At 34.9% G+C, this 15,677-nt stretch overlaps 2 protein-coding genes across 4 annotated transcripts; one reads left to right on the plus strand and one right to left on the minus strand.

The window, feature by feature from the left end:
* Window positions 1-182: 182 nt before the first annotated feature.
* Window positions 183-8,605, minus strand: Nmdar1 (NMDA receptor 1). Of its 2 annotated transcripts, none has more exons than XM_012360899.2 (17): window positions 8,406-8,605; window positions 7,157-7,340; window positions 6,532-6,783; window positions 6,058-6,252; window positions 5,834-5,934; window positions 5,468-5,641; window positions 5,267-5,380; window positions 4,636-4,795; window positions 4,208-4,424; window positions 3,898-4,029; window positions 3,662-3,819; window positions 2,977-3,211; window positions 2,712-2,860; window positions 2,466-2,623; window positions 2,139-2,311; window positions 1,665-1,918; window positions 183-1,471 (listed from the first exon to the last, which is right to left on the minus strand). In XM_012360899.2, exons 2-17 carry the CDS (start codon window positions 7,331-7,333, stop codon window positions 1,229-1,231), a joined length of 2,892 nt encoding a protein of 963 aa, XP_012216322.1. In that variant the 5' UTR covers window positions 7,334-7,340; window positions 8,406-8,605; the 3' UTR covers window positions 183-1,228. The 2 variants fall into 2 exon arrangements, with proteins under 2 accessions (XP_012216322.1, XP_067214108.1); XM_067358007.1 differs by having other exon boundaries at window positions 7,157-7,344.
* Window positions 8,606-9,468: 863 nt separating this feature from the next.
* Window positions 9,469-15,386, plus strand: Sln (Silnoon). 2 transcript variants are annotated; one of them, XM_012360869.2, is made up of 7 exons: window positions 9,469-10,729; window positions 11,304-11,578; window positions 11,997-12,140; window positions 12,258-12,556; window positions 13,041-13,699; window positions 14,284-14,504; window positions 15,116-15,386. In XM_012360869.2, exons 1-7 carry the CDS (start codon window positions 10,329-10,331, stop codon window positions 15,298-15,300), a joined length of 2,184 nt encoding a protein of 727 aa, XP_012216292.1. In that variant the 5' UTR covers window positions 9,469-10,328; the 3' UTR covers window positions 15,301-15,386. The 2 variants fall into 2 exon arrangements, with proteins under 2 accessions (XP_012216292.1, XP_012216301.1); XM_012360878.2 differs by having other exon boundaries at window positions 11,313-11,578.
* Window positions 15,387-15,677: the final 291 nt, after the last annotated feature.

Consider the following 15,677-nt stretch of genomic DNA (forward strand, 5'->3'; position numbering starts at 1 on the left):
TACAGTTCATCAAGCTCAACTGCAGGTTATTCTTCTTCGTCAGTATATCCGTCGATCATACTGTGATATCCTTCGTCTACTCCTTCACCTCCCTCGTCTACAGCGGAATATTGTTAATTGTCATCAGTTGAATTCATTCAAAATTCAATTTTTATCATTTTACCTCACGCATTGAATACGAATTGTTTGAGACATACTATTTCCATAAATTTATTTAACATCAGCACCAACATTATTAACAATGAATAAAAATTACAAAGTAGTACGTATTTCTGTTATCATCTGGTCATTGTTATATGTATCTATCACTATTTGTTTATGTTGTGCTTATAAAAATAAAAAATAAAATTATAATTTGTAATTGAATAAAATAAGAATAATTTTTCATTATTCTCAAAACATTATTTAAAACAATAATTACTTCTGGTGTATTCTAATTAATTCATGAAGTTCTAAACATACCCGACATAACTTTTTATTCTGAAAATGAGATAAGTTTAATTTGAAGTATAAAAAAAGGAAAAGAAAAAAAAATTAAAGCAAACAAATTTAAAATAAGTTTAATTGCTTTTTCTTGTAAAATTTACTGCATTGATAGTGTCTTTTAATGGTTGTAGTACTCGAGAGAAAATCATAATAAAAATAAAATTTTATAGAAATAGAAAGTTTGAAGATTTGAAGAAAGTTTTTTACACGAAATAAATCAGTTATATTTTAACATAACTTTTCAATTGGTAAAAATATGTAGTAATATTATTACAATAAATATGTAGAACAAACACAATATATATATTCCTCTGTAGTAGTAAATAACAGTCGATTTAAAACATTCTTACGTTTTAACATTAACTTAATTAAAAGTATTACATTTGTCTAACGTAAATTATTAATACATTAATTATTAATTATTAATAAATTATTAATACAACACCCAAAAACAGCATTAGTGAATCGTTGTTTATTTTCTCGAAAAAGAAATTAATAAATATATTTTTAAAAATTTTTATACTATTATTTGTAATGTTCTATAAATATTTAACGAGTGGACGATTAATCATCTTAAATATATCTCACGCTTATATCCGATGATTACGAAACAAATTAATTGAATATTCTTTCGATTATATCTTGCTATGAGAAAGGCTGGGATGAGTCTCATTCATAATAATTCACTAGAAATGATTGACACAGCATTTCTTACCTGATAAAAAACTACAAATTAATACGGTTAAACTATAAGGTGCGATACATCGGCTGTGTAGGCGGCGGGTGACAATCGGATGTCATCAGAACGAGAAATCGGCCGTTGTCTTAAATCGCTGTCGCCAGGCCAGGCGCGACCTGGACTACGCGAACCTGCATTCGATCTGGCGACCGTGTCGACCGCTAAGCTCACCGTCGCGGGATCATTCAAACCATTGCTCTGAATTCTTCTCTGCGTAACTATCGATGCTCGCAGTGTTTTCCGTTTCTGTTCATAACAGAATACGATAGTTTATGAAATAAAGATGTACGAGATGTGCACGTAAAAACGTGAGATTTCATGCGACGAGCGTGAGATGGAATCGAATGTCTTTTAAAATATGAATTTTCTATGATTATTTCGAGAAACAAAGACAGCAGTTTTAAGCAAAATTGTATCTTGATTGAATTGATGAAATTACCTCGATCATCCCTCGCCACTTGTCGGCCGCGTGTCTCGCCAATTCCATCTTTCTCTGCTTACGTATTTGATGTTTCTTATATGCCATCTCAATTATAATTAGACCGATCCCACCGCCGATACCGACGCCGACGACAATAAACACCCCTGCCATGTTCTCCAGGCCGAGAGTGTTCGGCGTTTTTTCAAATTGTTCACATTGTTGAATATTACCGTGCAGGATCCAGAGATTATCGAGACTTTCCATAAAACCACCTAAAAAAAAATATTATTATCCATATGACACGTGTTAATATTGTTAAATTATTAATACATTAAACTTAGTGCATTTTCTGCTACATGATTCAATTTTATATTATTGCTTAGATTAACATTTGGCAATTGTGCAGTAAAAATTATAATTTATTATAATAATACTAAAACTATGGAAAACCGCGTATAAAATGTATCGCATCAAGTTCTGATATATATTTACTTTCGTGAAAATCTAAAATTGCCAATGTTACAGCGTCCGCCCAAGGGGATCCTTTTTGCAAACCAATTCCATATCCCGAACGACCAAATAATTCGCCAGCCGTAACTAATTCACAATCTTGGGCCGCTTCAAATTCCAGTCGCGAACTGTCCCAAATGAATGCCATTAATTTCCTGAAAAAAGAACAATGTTTAAGTAATTCAGTAAATTCAGCTTTATTTATAATAATGAGACACAAGACTTTAAAGGTGTAGATTTAGAATTTAATAAAAATTAAATGATCGAAATACTTTAAGCGTTAGGTCCAGAAAGAAGAATTATAATTACCCAATTTTAATGTCGCGTATCGCGTCTTCAGCGGTGTCATAATTATTCGCCTCCATCGTGCGGTACATGTTGGACAATTCTACTTGGCGTCTAAAATACATATCCACAGCGGATCCCTTCACCGTCGCGCACGTCAAATTCTCCATTGTATTTCTAAGCTTTACAGACAAACATCACAAATATTTGTATCAAATCGTATTACTCTTAATATTTTAGAATGTAATTAGTCTAATTAGTGATCTTTACTCGAGCGTCGTTGATGCCGGTGAGCTTAGTCTTAGGCCGTTCCAATACGAGGAACGCAGCTAAATTGGCAGTGTACGATGCGACGATGATCATAGCGAATCCGGCCCATACCATTCCCAATACACGTGCAGAAAAACTCCGTGGGGTGCCTGTAAGTTTAATTAATTTAAAAAAATTGTACAATGCATTCTTCGACTTAACCGTGGAATTATTTTTTTTCTTGAAGTATTCTTTCTAAATAATATTAAAGACGACATAGCTTTACCTTCTCCTATACCGCTGTTCAATAACACACCCCAAGCGAACCATATAGCACTGGATAGATTAAGCGCGTCTTCTTCGGTGCCATCGGTGTTGGCAAGTTTAAATCTGCCGAAGGGTGAAAATCGATCGAGCAGATACAGAACCAGTGCCACCACATGCACCGACACCATTACCAAAATCCAAAGGGTGTTGCTGAACGGTTGTAAGAAGGACACTAGAGTAGACGATCTTGAAGGCTAAACCCATAAAACTGTCCTTAATATACGTTTTTATTTTTAATAAATAAAAATAATATTGATGAAGCTTCTTAGAATTACAAAGCACGATTGCTTGTACGACATGTGTATGATATTATAAGGCTTCAAAGAATCATCACATTGTGTGAACAGCCATGTTTTGCAGTTAAGCTTAAATAACTTATTATAACTGAATAAATAAATTTAAATATTTTGTATATAAAAAACGCTATTTCTCTTTAATTGTGTTTATTTTTATATACAAAATAAAAAATGTTATTATTTTTATTATAAAACAGCTCAAAAAATATGTATATTTAAGTGTAATAAATTTTAAAAAGTATTAAAAACACATTTCTCTTTTTAATTTTTTGTTTAAACAATCATAGAGTGTTTTTCACCAAGTTTTGTTAGTCTAAAAAAGTCATAGTTTAAAAGAAAGACACTCACCTTCTTCTCAAGAATAGTGATGCCTTGATATTTGAACGGCTTGCTGAACTCAATGAACTCAGCGCGTTCGGGGTTGATTGTTAATGGCGCGACAATCATATCAGCCCGTTCGCTTACTATCTCGCCAATAAGACCGGTCCATTCTTTCTTTCCCGCAACTTTAATATATTGTCAAAAAAAAGGAGAAAGATTAAACACAATATTTCTTGAATACATACTTCTATTTTATCGCTTACCTGAAGTGTTTCTCATATAGCTGCCAAATTGACCGTCGGGCGACAGTGCCAAGTTGTACGTAAAATTAATCATCTTCGATAGTTCTTTCAGTAAATCCATGCAGTATCCTTTGCAACAAAACATCCGCGTGTCTGTAAGTAAAAATATTAATTTAATATTATATTTTGCAAAAAATAAAAACTTTGTAGAACGTTTTCTGTTATCGATTTGGCGTCAATGTTTTTTTAGCGGAAACAGCCAACAGTCGAATTCAGATATTGACAATTTGTCATCAAACTATACTCGTTATCCTGATTAATAACAACGTACTCTCGTTTTCAGTCGTGTTAAAGTGGGGGCATGCGATCTCCTCGGGCAAACATTTAGTCTCGCCGTCGGCCAGCTCGCGGACGTAAACGAACGGTTTCTCCTCGACCGTCAACACCTTTAGATGCGTTGGTATCATGAAGCCTTCGGGTTTGGTGTTTAAACGACCCGGCCATATGATGTTGGACTCGTTCACTCGCAATTTCATCTTGGTACCGTTCTACCGTAATATTACATTTTAAAAAGTTATTTTGTTACCTAATAGACAATATGTGTGACGTATTTTTTTTAAATACAATCTGTTAGATATATCTGTAATTAATATTCGGCATTGTACAAACGTTTCTTATTATTTCAAATAGATTGGAGCTAAAGTGTTCTATAGTTATTGTACGCTACGCGGAAATCGATTGTATGAATTATCTACTCACAGTGGGGTAAAAGTATTGACCGACGGACACTTGTGTCTTATTGTCAGGACCTGTGTATTGGATGTTCATTATGTCATACTCGGCGAATATGCGATCACCATTATCGTCAAATGCCACACGACCTGTCATGCCATACGGCAACACTTCTTTACGAATGTACCTAATTAAACGGTTGAAAGAAATAATAATAATGTGACAATAGCGAGAACTCTGGTTACAAAAAATTTGTGGAAGATTTATTAAGTTTAAAATTTTTTAGACAGTTAAACATTTGATTTGGAAAGTTAAGGGGATTCTAGAGTCGTCTGTTTTACCGATTTCTTTTAAAAACACTACACGTTTTTTTGACTGTGTAGAATGAAAAATCCTTTTCTGTAATTAAACTACGTATCCAACAGATCAGTTGGCCTACTTTACCATCTATTTTTCGTAAAATTTTTTTTTTTTTTGGCTGCATGGAATGAAAAATCCTTTCAAATCGACCGTCCAGACTGTATTAGCATACGTACTTTAATTACAGAAAAGGATTTTTCATTCTACACAGCCAAAAAAACGTATAATGTTTTTAAAAGAAATGACTCAGGTAAAACAGATGACTCCAGGATTCCCTTAAAGAGAAAACGTGACGTACTGGAAAAGACTTCTGCCAGTCTCCCATATGGAACCGGAATCGCTGCAATCTTTCGGTGCCTCGGTAATCTTTTCCGTTTGATTCATCGCTCGTAATGCCGATACAAGTACATATCTGTAAAAAAAAAACAGAAAAAATATACATTTATAAATTATTCAAAATTTTTGAAATGTAAGATCCGCTTTAAATTGAAATACTAACAAACTGTCAGTGATATGCGATTTCTCTTGGGTGGCGTTGATTAACTTTAATCCCAATAAACCCTCCGGCACATTCGGAGCATCCAACGCTTGCTCGGTAACGATCCATACGTAACCAGCGCCGGTCATGTTCATAGCGGCAGCGTCCCTGAAGATCACTCTCGCATCCGTTTTCCTATTTCAAGGTCACAAACATTGACAAGTTTATTTAAATATCTCTGCAACTAAAGTCTATCGCCATTAAGTTTATGTTTAAAATTAAATAACTAAAAATTAAGATACAGAATTATGACTGAAGTGTTTATTATACGATATTTCATTTTAAAATCATAGTTTTTTAAATGCGTGAATCATGGAGGATACTTACGAAGCATACATAAGGCAAACTCTCGCCTGTGCACTTTTCATCTCCGTCAATTGGTCCACAAAGTTGTCCAATCCGGGTTCAAATTCGATAACTATTTCAACCTAAAATAATTAATCTAGTAGTATAATAATTTGTACTATATTCTTTACTTATATAAAAGATACTCTAATAAATATAGATTAATAATAAAATGCAACGAGTATACAAATTAATATGCTACACACATGCACTTTAATTTCTACATCATCCTCCAGGTTTTGCGACGTTGTCTGGAAACGACCGAGGAGTGCGCGACCATCCGTGTCAGAGCTGTGGATGAAGATGATCTTCATGTAGTTGAAGTGTTTCAACAATTCCACCCAGACGTCCGCCTGATGCGAATACGGCGGTACAGTACGCAAAAATGAAACGTGGATATTCTGCAGACATCAATATGAAAGATTAATGATCATGACATCAATCAGACATGAATCAGGCGTTATCGAATAAATGTACAAAGTAAGTCAAAAATAATTTTATATATATTTAATTTTCCAATTTTTTTATAAAGTTTCCTGAGAATATTTTTTATATGCAAAAAAATTCTACACTTTTAATTATTCTGCCAAAAATCTTAGTGTCTTGTCTTTGTTCTGTATTATAATTTATCGCATTGGTTATTAAATATCACAAATTATCTCTTTGGCTGTCCTACGTACTTTGTCTGAGAAGGCAGAGTCTCTGGACGATATGCCAATCACAGGTATGTGATAGAAACCGCTGGTGTACGAAACTGCGGCCGGCGATAAGTCGCCGGTAAGGGGATGCGACACAACCACCGCGTACACCTGCTCAGCTATTAGAGATTTGCAAACGCTCAATGCGGTTCTGATCGGGTTGGAGTCCATTTCGATTACCGTGTGCTTGTACGTAACCCCTTTATTGACGTATTGGGAATCGAAATTGAGATGCTGAAACATACGTGAATATATAGATACGTATAGCTACGTTAAATTGGATATAACACGTAGGTATATCCGTTTACAATACCGTATGTAATAAATATGGATATCTCCACTTTACAAGGATAAATTTCATTATCATTTTATCATGCATATATTTAATATAACAATATATATATATATATATATATATATATATATAATGTATTTATTATTTGCTTATATAAAGAAATAAAAATCAGATTTTAATCTGTGCGATAAATTGAAAATTTTTAGCCAACATAGTAATGTAAAAAAATACTAATTGGTATAAGTAAAATTTTCTTGTGGTAATTTTTCTACAAACTTTTTACTACTTTCAACTTAATAATTGTTCTCTTACATCAATCGTCTTTTCGAAGTGACTTTTACTATCGTCATTTGAGAGAACACCACCGATCTTAAAAAATCTTGGATTATTGTAATTCATCGATCTGGCAGTGGCAAGTCCTAGACGTGGAGCATCATGCAGGACAATGAAGATAAATAATAGCACAGCCCACACGTGCAAGCTCGTCATTGTGCAGCTACCTTGTCAACAAATCCATGAAATAAATCATCATATTATTAATTTTTCGACGATTGGGATTGGAAAATTGTTCAGAGACTGACAATAAGTGAGATCCCAACGAAATGCTATATATTTTTTGCAACAATTAAATACTGAGTATTTTATTAATAAGTATAACACTATTATTGGGATATTAATTAATGTTAAATTTGTTTCTTTGAATCAAATTATCATGTAATTGTTAACAATATCAAATAACAAATAATTATCAAAAATAATCAATTAGCTAATAATATATTAACTTTTTGTTTTAATACGTTTGATTTACTTGTATTAATCGGTTTATGTTAAATTCAAGATCGGATTTTATTTTTAAAACATAAATTATGACACGTAATGTTATTCATTGCAATATATAAAAGAGTTTAATGTTTAATTATAAATAATTCTTTTTCATTAAGTCTGCTTTATTGCTTAAAGGATTAATGGAATATCGATGAAATTGATATCCTTTTCTGGGATAAGCAGCCTCCGCCCTGTTTCGTGACGGAAGCGTATTTTTGTATCCAAACAAAACACCATTTTAATCCCATTATATGTGATATATGTGCATATTTTATTTGTACACATTTAGTTTACGATTGAATCAGCTAGGTGTATTTTAATATGTTATTAAATTTAAGTCAAATTAATTTTTGGAATTACACAAACACATATTTCAAAATAAGACATTGACGTAAAACATCAAAATGTTAGCCAACAATTTTTAAAATAATTTTTTATATTAAAATAAATAAATTTCAAATATTATATTTCTCTTCAACAATCACAATTTTCAACCTTTTCTGAGTTATATTTTTAGAAAGTTTAATCTGTGAGAAATTTTCCAAAAATCGACCTTACGTCAAAAATCAAAGAACTTCTCGTAGAATATTATATAATAAAAATAAAATTCTTCTATGCAAAAGAGAGTAAAAAACAAAAGCAGATCAATTGCAACTCCTATTATTGACAATTCTGTTAGATTTGGTTACGATTTATGTACATATATCTCTGATTGGAACTGAAATAGTTTACTTACGTATGTCTCTTGACACTTTATATATACATATATATATATATATATATACTTTTTATCTTGATTTTTGGTTTGATTTTTTAAAGACGGATCTTCGAGAATCTAATTGAATGTTGTTACATATTAAAACCGATGCGTATATCGAAGCAAGTGCACATTGGGACAACCCAAGTACTAATGCCGAGCCTCGAGATAGAGCGCGAGCGCGAGGGATGTACTGGTAGATTTGTGTCATTGATCCAATCGGATGCTGCGCGTAGAAGTTACTCCCGCCACAAGGAATCGCCAAATTCAAACAGTCCCGGTCAAGCTATGCACAATGCTATGTTTCAATATTTATTATTATCCTATTGTTCTCATTATTCACTCTGGTAAAGTTCTTTATTTACCACACGAGGTTCATTTTATAAGCAATTCTGATGTTTTTTGAGAGAAATATACTGATCTTTTTTCAACAAAGTTATTAAACAATACATATTAAACTAAATAATCGGCAATTAATCAATATTATCCAGAATAATTTTGAATCTTTTTAGTCTGCAATTGAATGATATTTGATTGCCACAAATTGCGACATTCGAATTAGTCATTCTTGCGTAAACTTACAATTGCTTTCTAGATATAATTACAGTAATTGAGCGGACAGAAAGCGCACGCTAGATGACGTAATACTGAGGTCGACGTCGGCAATCAAATTAAACCGCAATGCGAAGCTTTCTAATAAAAAGTTTCGTATACAAAATTTCCAAGTAACTAGAGATCGCTTTAAAAATATCAAGTTTACTGAACGAATAACGCATTGCTAAAACATACATTTGAAATTGTCGATAAAATTGCACTAATAATTTCAATTTTTTAATCGACAAAATACTTGCTACATTAATCATGCAATTTGTTCGTTACATTATAACGTAGATTAAATTCTCAGAGTTTTAATCTTATGCAGTAAATGTTTTCTAATGATCAAGTATCATATAAAGTAATACGATTCCTTTAAAAGTGTCTTCTACTTTTGTTCATCAATATTTTTGTTTTTAGAACAGTTTTTAGAATTTATTTAGTTGTCAATATTCTTTATACTGCAAGATGCACGCGCGCGTACACACAGAGCACCAGTTTTATTTATCTAACAAAAATAGTTTTTATTTTTTTTTTTTTTTTTAGTGCAATCAAGCTTCACCCAGTTGCTGACACTTTCGTTGCTAACGCTTTACATACAAAACGCATCAAATAGAGTGACTTGATTGTTTTCTTTTTTATTAGAAAAAAGTTGGCATTTCCATATGCATGTAACCCAATTTTATGGAATGGAGCTTGTTCAGCGCTCGTTACATACACGGTTACGTGGTTTTACCCTCTTCAGTGCGTTTGCACGTGAGCCGCGAGTGATTTCCGAGAAGATGCCTTTACGCGTCAGCATCGCCAATGTATCGATCCCACGGTGAATTTTCATGTTAGTGGCAGCCCTCCACCAGGCTGCGTGCGCACTCTATTCATGCTCCGAGTCCCAGTCTGACAAAATCGAAAGAAGTGTTCTGATATCACATGAGAAGACGCTTCTCGTCAATTTTTGACATTTCCGCTTCTCAAATTTATTCAAGTTCGGTCTTCGAAAGCCAAATCGAGAAAGCGTGAAAGCCCTTCACATTGAGGGGCTTAGGGTACAATCAGAGGCAAGGAGACACGATTGCATGGTTGCAAGAGCGTCACTACGACAGATACACCAGGTGTCCAGGTAGAGACAAATTTGTTCTCTAGCTGGTGGAGAAGACGAAGGTGAAGGCAAAGCGAGATAAAGGGAAGGACTCGAGGAGCCGTCAAGCGACCAGAGAAACTAAGCAAGTAAACCTCGCGTGACAAACCAAGTAACACAAATCCAATGTATTACGGTCCCCCCGGTTCCGCTAAGGAAGCTACCGAGGAAACATGTCGCTACCACGGGAATGGAGTTTCCAGGACGCATGTCGGGCGTCGGCGGGCATGCTGGCCGGCGCCGATATCGCGACGGCAACGTCCCAGGAGATGGTCGTCGCCGGCAGCGCGATCATCGACGAGAACATGAATAATCAACCGGCGACGCAACTGGGCTCGCTATTCTCTATCCACTCGGCGCCTGTGTTCGACCTGAGCGGCAGTGTCGCCGTCGGGGCGCCGTCACCGAAGCGGCCGGCCTCCCTGGCCGTGCAGACAACGGCGACGTCGACGCCGATCGTACCACCGCATTTGCAGAGTCCTGAGGGCACCGTCGAAGACGAGGACAACGACAATCTGCTGACTATATCCAGTCTCACCGCCCGGCCGCTCATCGCCAAGTCGCGGGAGCTCAGGTCGGTGTGAATACACAGAGTGTACGAATTGGGTGCTGAAAAGACACGAACGCCGATTGCGCACGTGTTTATCACGATTTATACGTATTTAATTAAACAAAGTATACGTCGTTTATCGAAGTATTTGATTATTGCATGTAAAATCTCGTTTTTGCATCAATGATTTTCAAAACGTTTTTGAAGAAACAAGAATTGTGAAGAAAGCAAAAGCCATCTTCGTAATCTTCTTGTCGAATATGAGAAGTTTAAAGACGAAATTCTTTCATTGAATCATATTTATACGCGGTTGACATTTTAGAATTGTTAATTTAAAAATTTATATAGCGAAAAAGATGAGAAATTAAAAGTACCCAGGCAACATCTGAAAGAATGACATTTTTTGGACGTCTTTCAGATGTCTTTAAGCTTACGCGTGTTGTGTCTGGATAGTTGAATACATATTTTAATGTGCAGATTCTAATTCTTCTTCTTTGAATTATAAAATTACCCAATTTGTAAAATCGTGTGTGGAGATGCAAATATTTGATTATTTTCGTAATCTGTGAATTTTCACCTCAAAATAATATTTTAAAAGCCGATTCAGGTCTACCAGATGTACGGTGCCGAAAAGAAGAAAATTACGACAGAAAAACGAAAGTAGGAAATCCCGGAACACCACCTATGTCGCTCTAGACGGCGGTTACGGATGGGTGGTGGTGTTCGGCGCCTTTTTTGTGCAGTTCTGGGTAGCCGGGTTGGTCAAATCCTACGGCGTGCTCTACGTTGAGGTCATGGAGACCTTCAAGGACTCATCCGCTGCGGTCGCGTCATGGATACCGGCGATTCTAACGTGCCTATGTCTAGCACTCGGTGAGTCGTTGTTGTTGTTCAGATTTTTTTTTTTAGTTTCCGTGACCTTCGTTTCTCGAAGAATCGATTGGCTCGAGAGCGAAAGTTGCCGGCACGAATACATACCTGAAGTGTCTTGTCAATTGATTGCGCTTTTCATTCGTTACACAGATTTGTTGAATTGTTGCATAAGAAATATCAGATTCTTTTGATGTAGTCTGAATAATAAAATCTTAAAAAAATAATCAAATATCACATATTATGTTAAAATGGCATGATTTTTTTACAAAAATATGCGTTAGTATTTGCAATGTTTAAAAATTGAAAAAAATTTGCACAATTAAAAAATAAAAAGATATTACATTAAAAGACTTACACATTATTCTGTAATTTTTAAGTGAAAAAATATATTGTTATAATAATGATGTTTTGTTTGCAGCTCCGGTGACGAGTATGCTTTGCCAGAAGTATAGTTGTCGAACGGTGGTTTTTGTGGGAGGACTTTTCTGCGCTCTAGGACTTACAACTAGTTACTTTGCCACGCGATTGATACACCTCTTTTTTACATTTGGAGTGCTGACAGGTTTGTTCAACTTTAATCTTTTTCTTCCCGTCACGTTAATTCTCCATTAGAACACTTTCATCGTGAAATTAATGTTGCGATTTATCGATGAACAAAAATACAAGAGAATTTTTGCAGGTATTGGCGGTGGCTTGTCCACAACACCGGGTATAATTTTAGTATCGCAGTACTTCGATAAACATCGTGCTTTAGCGAACGGGATCTGCGTATCCGGTACTGCCGCGGGTAGCTTCGTGTTCCCGCTTCTTATTGAATTCCTAGTCAAGGATTTCGGTTTCCACGGCACGATATTGCTACTAGGTGGTTGTATGCTGCACGTGTGTGTTAGTGCGACTTTGTATCGACCACTGGACGAAAATTATGCACCTGAAGAAAATATCTTGGAAAAGATTGAGCCGAGGGAAGAAAAGGAACAGGTACAGTTTATATATGTATACGTATCAGGTTGTACCGCATGAAATTGCCGATATTCAGTTAATTGAAGGGTTCATAACAAAAACAACCCTTGTCAAAAATTAAGGAAATAGCGTATTCTACTAGTCAAGGAGCCTACAGTGTGGTTGATAATTCTCATGTCTTGATTTATATTGTTAGGAAGTTTGAGTGGTTTTTTATTGAAAACTTAAGGATGACAGAATGTTTTTTTTTCTCTTGATAAAATGAAAAAATTGACAAGGGTTTTTTGTTACGAACCCTTCAATTGTCCGTAATTGGTAAAGTTGACATAAAGTATATTTCCAATTGTGCTATTAATAATTTATGAAGATATTGTATGTTCTTCAATCTTGAAAATATTTTGATCTCTTCTCACTCACATGCAAAAAGATATTAATGACTAGTTGATGTAAGCTCGAACAAATCATGACGGATAATGATTTATATCAGTCATATCTCTATCAGGATCAAGATAAAAAGCAGCAAAAATTGGATCTTCTGTTCGCTAACGACCCGACCGCCCGGCACAATATGTTGAACGAACTGTTCCATCAAAACAGCGGCGTCGTAGCGGTCGAGCTGACGGACAGCGACGAAGAAAAGGACGTGATGGGCGAGGGCCTCCGTATGAAGCCTATTTCGAAAATTCGCAGCTCCAGCATTCTGCACAGCGTGGAGGATCTGTCGACGGACTCGACGTGCGTTTACAAGGCCGCTAGATCGTCGCTGAGGTCATTGAAATCGTCTGCGACGACGACGGGTCCGCCGGAACAGCAACAGCAACCGCAGCCACCGTCGCCGCCGAGCAGAATGCCGTCCTTGACACTGACAGCATCGACGGAATCTAAAATTACGTTTATGCAGAGGTTGACGTGCTACCTCGACTTGTCGCTGCTGAAGAATCCACAGTTCATCATGATGTGCTTTTCCGTCAGCCTGATGTCCACCGGCAGCCCGTATATGCTGTACTATTTGCCAGCGTACGTGCACGCCGCCGGTTACACCAAATCGGAAGCCGGTTATCTAGTGGCCATCTCCGCCGCCCTTGATCTGTGCGGCAGACTCGGCCTTGGCTGGCTGTCGGATCTCAAGCTGTTTGACCGACGGAAAGGGTATATCGGAAGGTGAGTAATTTTTTGACATATAATATACATATATAATTCTTCGATGTTCATCTAAACGAGAAAAGATCATTAAATAAACCGCGCTATTTAGCTATTCGGATAAAAATCGCGAAATTCGATCCTGAGTCTTTTTTAGGATCCTGAAGACATATGTTATAATCTTCTATGGATACCCTGATGGAAATATTTTGCTGAAAGTACTATGAAATCAATGAAAAGTAAAATAAAAGTTTTTGAAATTTACTGAATATATTTCAAAATGAATCATAATTTTCCGTATGAAAATTTAATGTAATACTATGAAATATAAGGAAAGTTAAAATATACTGCTGAAAAGTAATAAAAAAGTTTTGAAATATTAGACATTATGAAATTTATTAAATTAAACTGAAAACTGTTACTTTTTAATGAAAAATTGCTAAAATATTTATGAAATTAATTAATGGGGTCGATTGAGAGAAATTTCCAAATACATTTCAGCAAAATTTCGTTATATTTTCAGAAAAATATTTTTATCGGGGTATTTATTAAATAAACAATTATAGAAGTAGAAGCATATTATTTACGGACATCCCTTTTTGTAGCGTGGTGGGTGCTGGTGTGGCGGTTCTGGCGATCCCGATGGCTCATTCTTTTTACGTATTGGCGTGTTCCGTTGGCATGTACGGACTATGTCTGGGCTGTTGGTTTCTCCTAGTTCCCGTCCTGCTCGCCGATCAATACGGCACTGATAAAATATCGTCCAGCTATGGTCTCGTTAGGATGTTCCAGAGCATCGGGGCGATTTCCATTCCACCTCTTGCAGGTACGTTTTTTGCAATTATTTGTCAATAATAAATCTGTATGTTAAAATTATTTTTCGTACATTGTTTTTTATTTATACTAGAAATGTATGATTTTTGTTTAATTTGAATTTATTGACTATTCTATAAATTTGTAATCTTATAAACAACAAAGAAAAGATATTGAGCTACTTAGTATACTATATATCACGCCAATTACGCGCGTAATTGCATCAAAGGTGCGGAGATAAAAATATAAAAGTCACACGGTGCACACGTAACACACGTGCCAATTTGCCCTTCAATAATTTTTTAATTACTTCAAGATTGTTTGGAAAGTTATTGCTTATACTTTTTCTCAGTAAATATTCTCGTAAATACTTTTTAGATTATTTAAACTATATTTTATAAGCATAATATATTTTTTATCTTAATAAGATGGAATGACGTTAGATTTCAAATGCTTACAATCATATTCTTGTATCAATTTAGAATTGACTTTTTTCAAAGTAAATTTTATTAAAATTATGAATGACTGAGAATAAACAGTTTTTTTCATTATTGCTCAATCAAGCATTGTGTAGAAAATATTATTCCTTGTTTAATTTTAATTAATCACGTGACATTGTTTCAGGTTATCTGCGCGATGTAACCGGAAGTTACACCGTGTGTTTCTTGTGCATGGGCACGTGCATGGTCATAGGAGGTTTACCTCTGCTTTTGGTTATCAATGAGAACCAAACAAACCCAACAGCAACAAAGCTGCCCGTAAACGCCGAGAATAACAATCATCAAGGGGATACTACTATGAAAGAATAAATTATTTTGGAAATGTGATCGTTGACAATGAAGTGATCTAATATGTAATAGGAAAATAAATAAATCATGGTTGTCACAAAAAAGAATTTTATACTTGTCGAGTCACATTTCCTGTATTACGAAAGAATCTCCCTCATTAGATAAAAACTTGCAATTAAATAATTTAAATAATTTAAATTGGAGATTAAATAATTCTAAAAAGCTTTTAAAGTTTACTTTATTTTTATTATTATTTTTATTTTTATTATGTGCTGTTATACTATGTGCAAATATTTTCAATATACATGTACAAACCAAGAGGTGATCGATACATATAGATTGGTAAATCGATATTTCGAATAAATACACGCAGTATTTGAATAAATAATGTAAATATC

This window comes from Linepithema humile, chromosome 6 (genome assembly GCF_040581485.1).
Source record: "Linepithema humile isolate Giens D197 chromosome 6, Lhum_UNIL_v1.0, whole genome shotgun sequence".
Taxonomy (NCBI): domain Eukaryota; kingdom Metazoa; phylum Arthropoda; class Insecta; order Hymenoptera; family Formicidae; genus Linepithema; species Linepithema humile.

Coding starts and splice junctions, on each gene's coding strand:
- Nmdar1 (XM_012360899.2), bottom strand. CDS start 7,333: ATGACGAGCTTGCACGTGTGGGCTGTGCTATTATTTATCTTCATTGTC. Junction 5,381..5,467: donor TCGCATATCACTGACAGTTT/GTTAGTATTTCA, acceptor TTTTTTTTACAG/ATATGTACTTGTATCGGCAT. Junction 3,820..3,897: donor CTATATGAGAAACACTTCAG/GTAAGCGATAAA, acceptor AATATATTAAAG/TTGCGGGAAAGAAAGAATGG.
- Sln (XM_012360869.2), top strand. CDS start 10,329: ATGTCGCTACCACGGGAATGGAGTTTCCAGGACGCATGTCGGGCGTCG. Junction 11,579..11,996: donor GTGCCTATGTCTAGCACTCG/GTGAGTCGTTGT, acceptor TTTTGTTTGCAG/CTCCGGTGACGAGTATGCTT. Junction 12,141..12,257: donor TACATTTGGAGTGCTGACAG/GTTTGTTCAACT, acceptor GAATTTTTGCAG/GTATTGGCGGTGGCTTGTCC.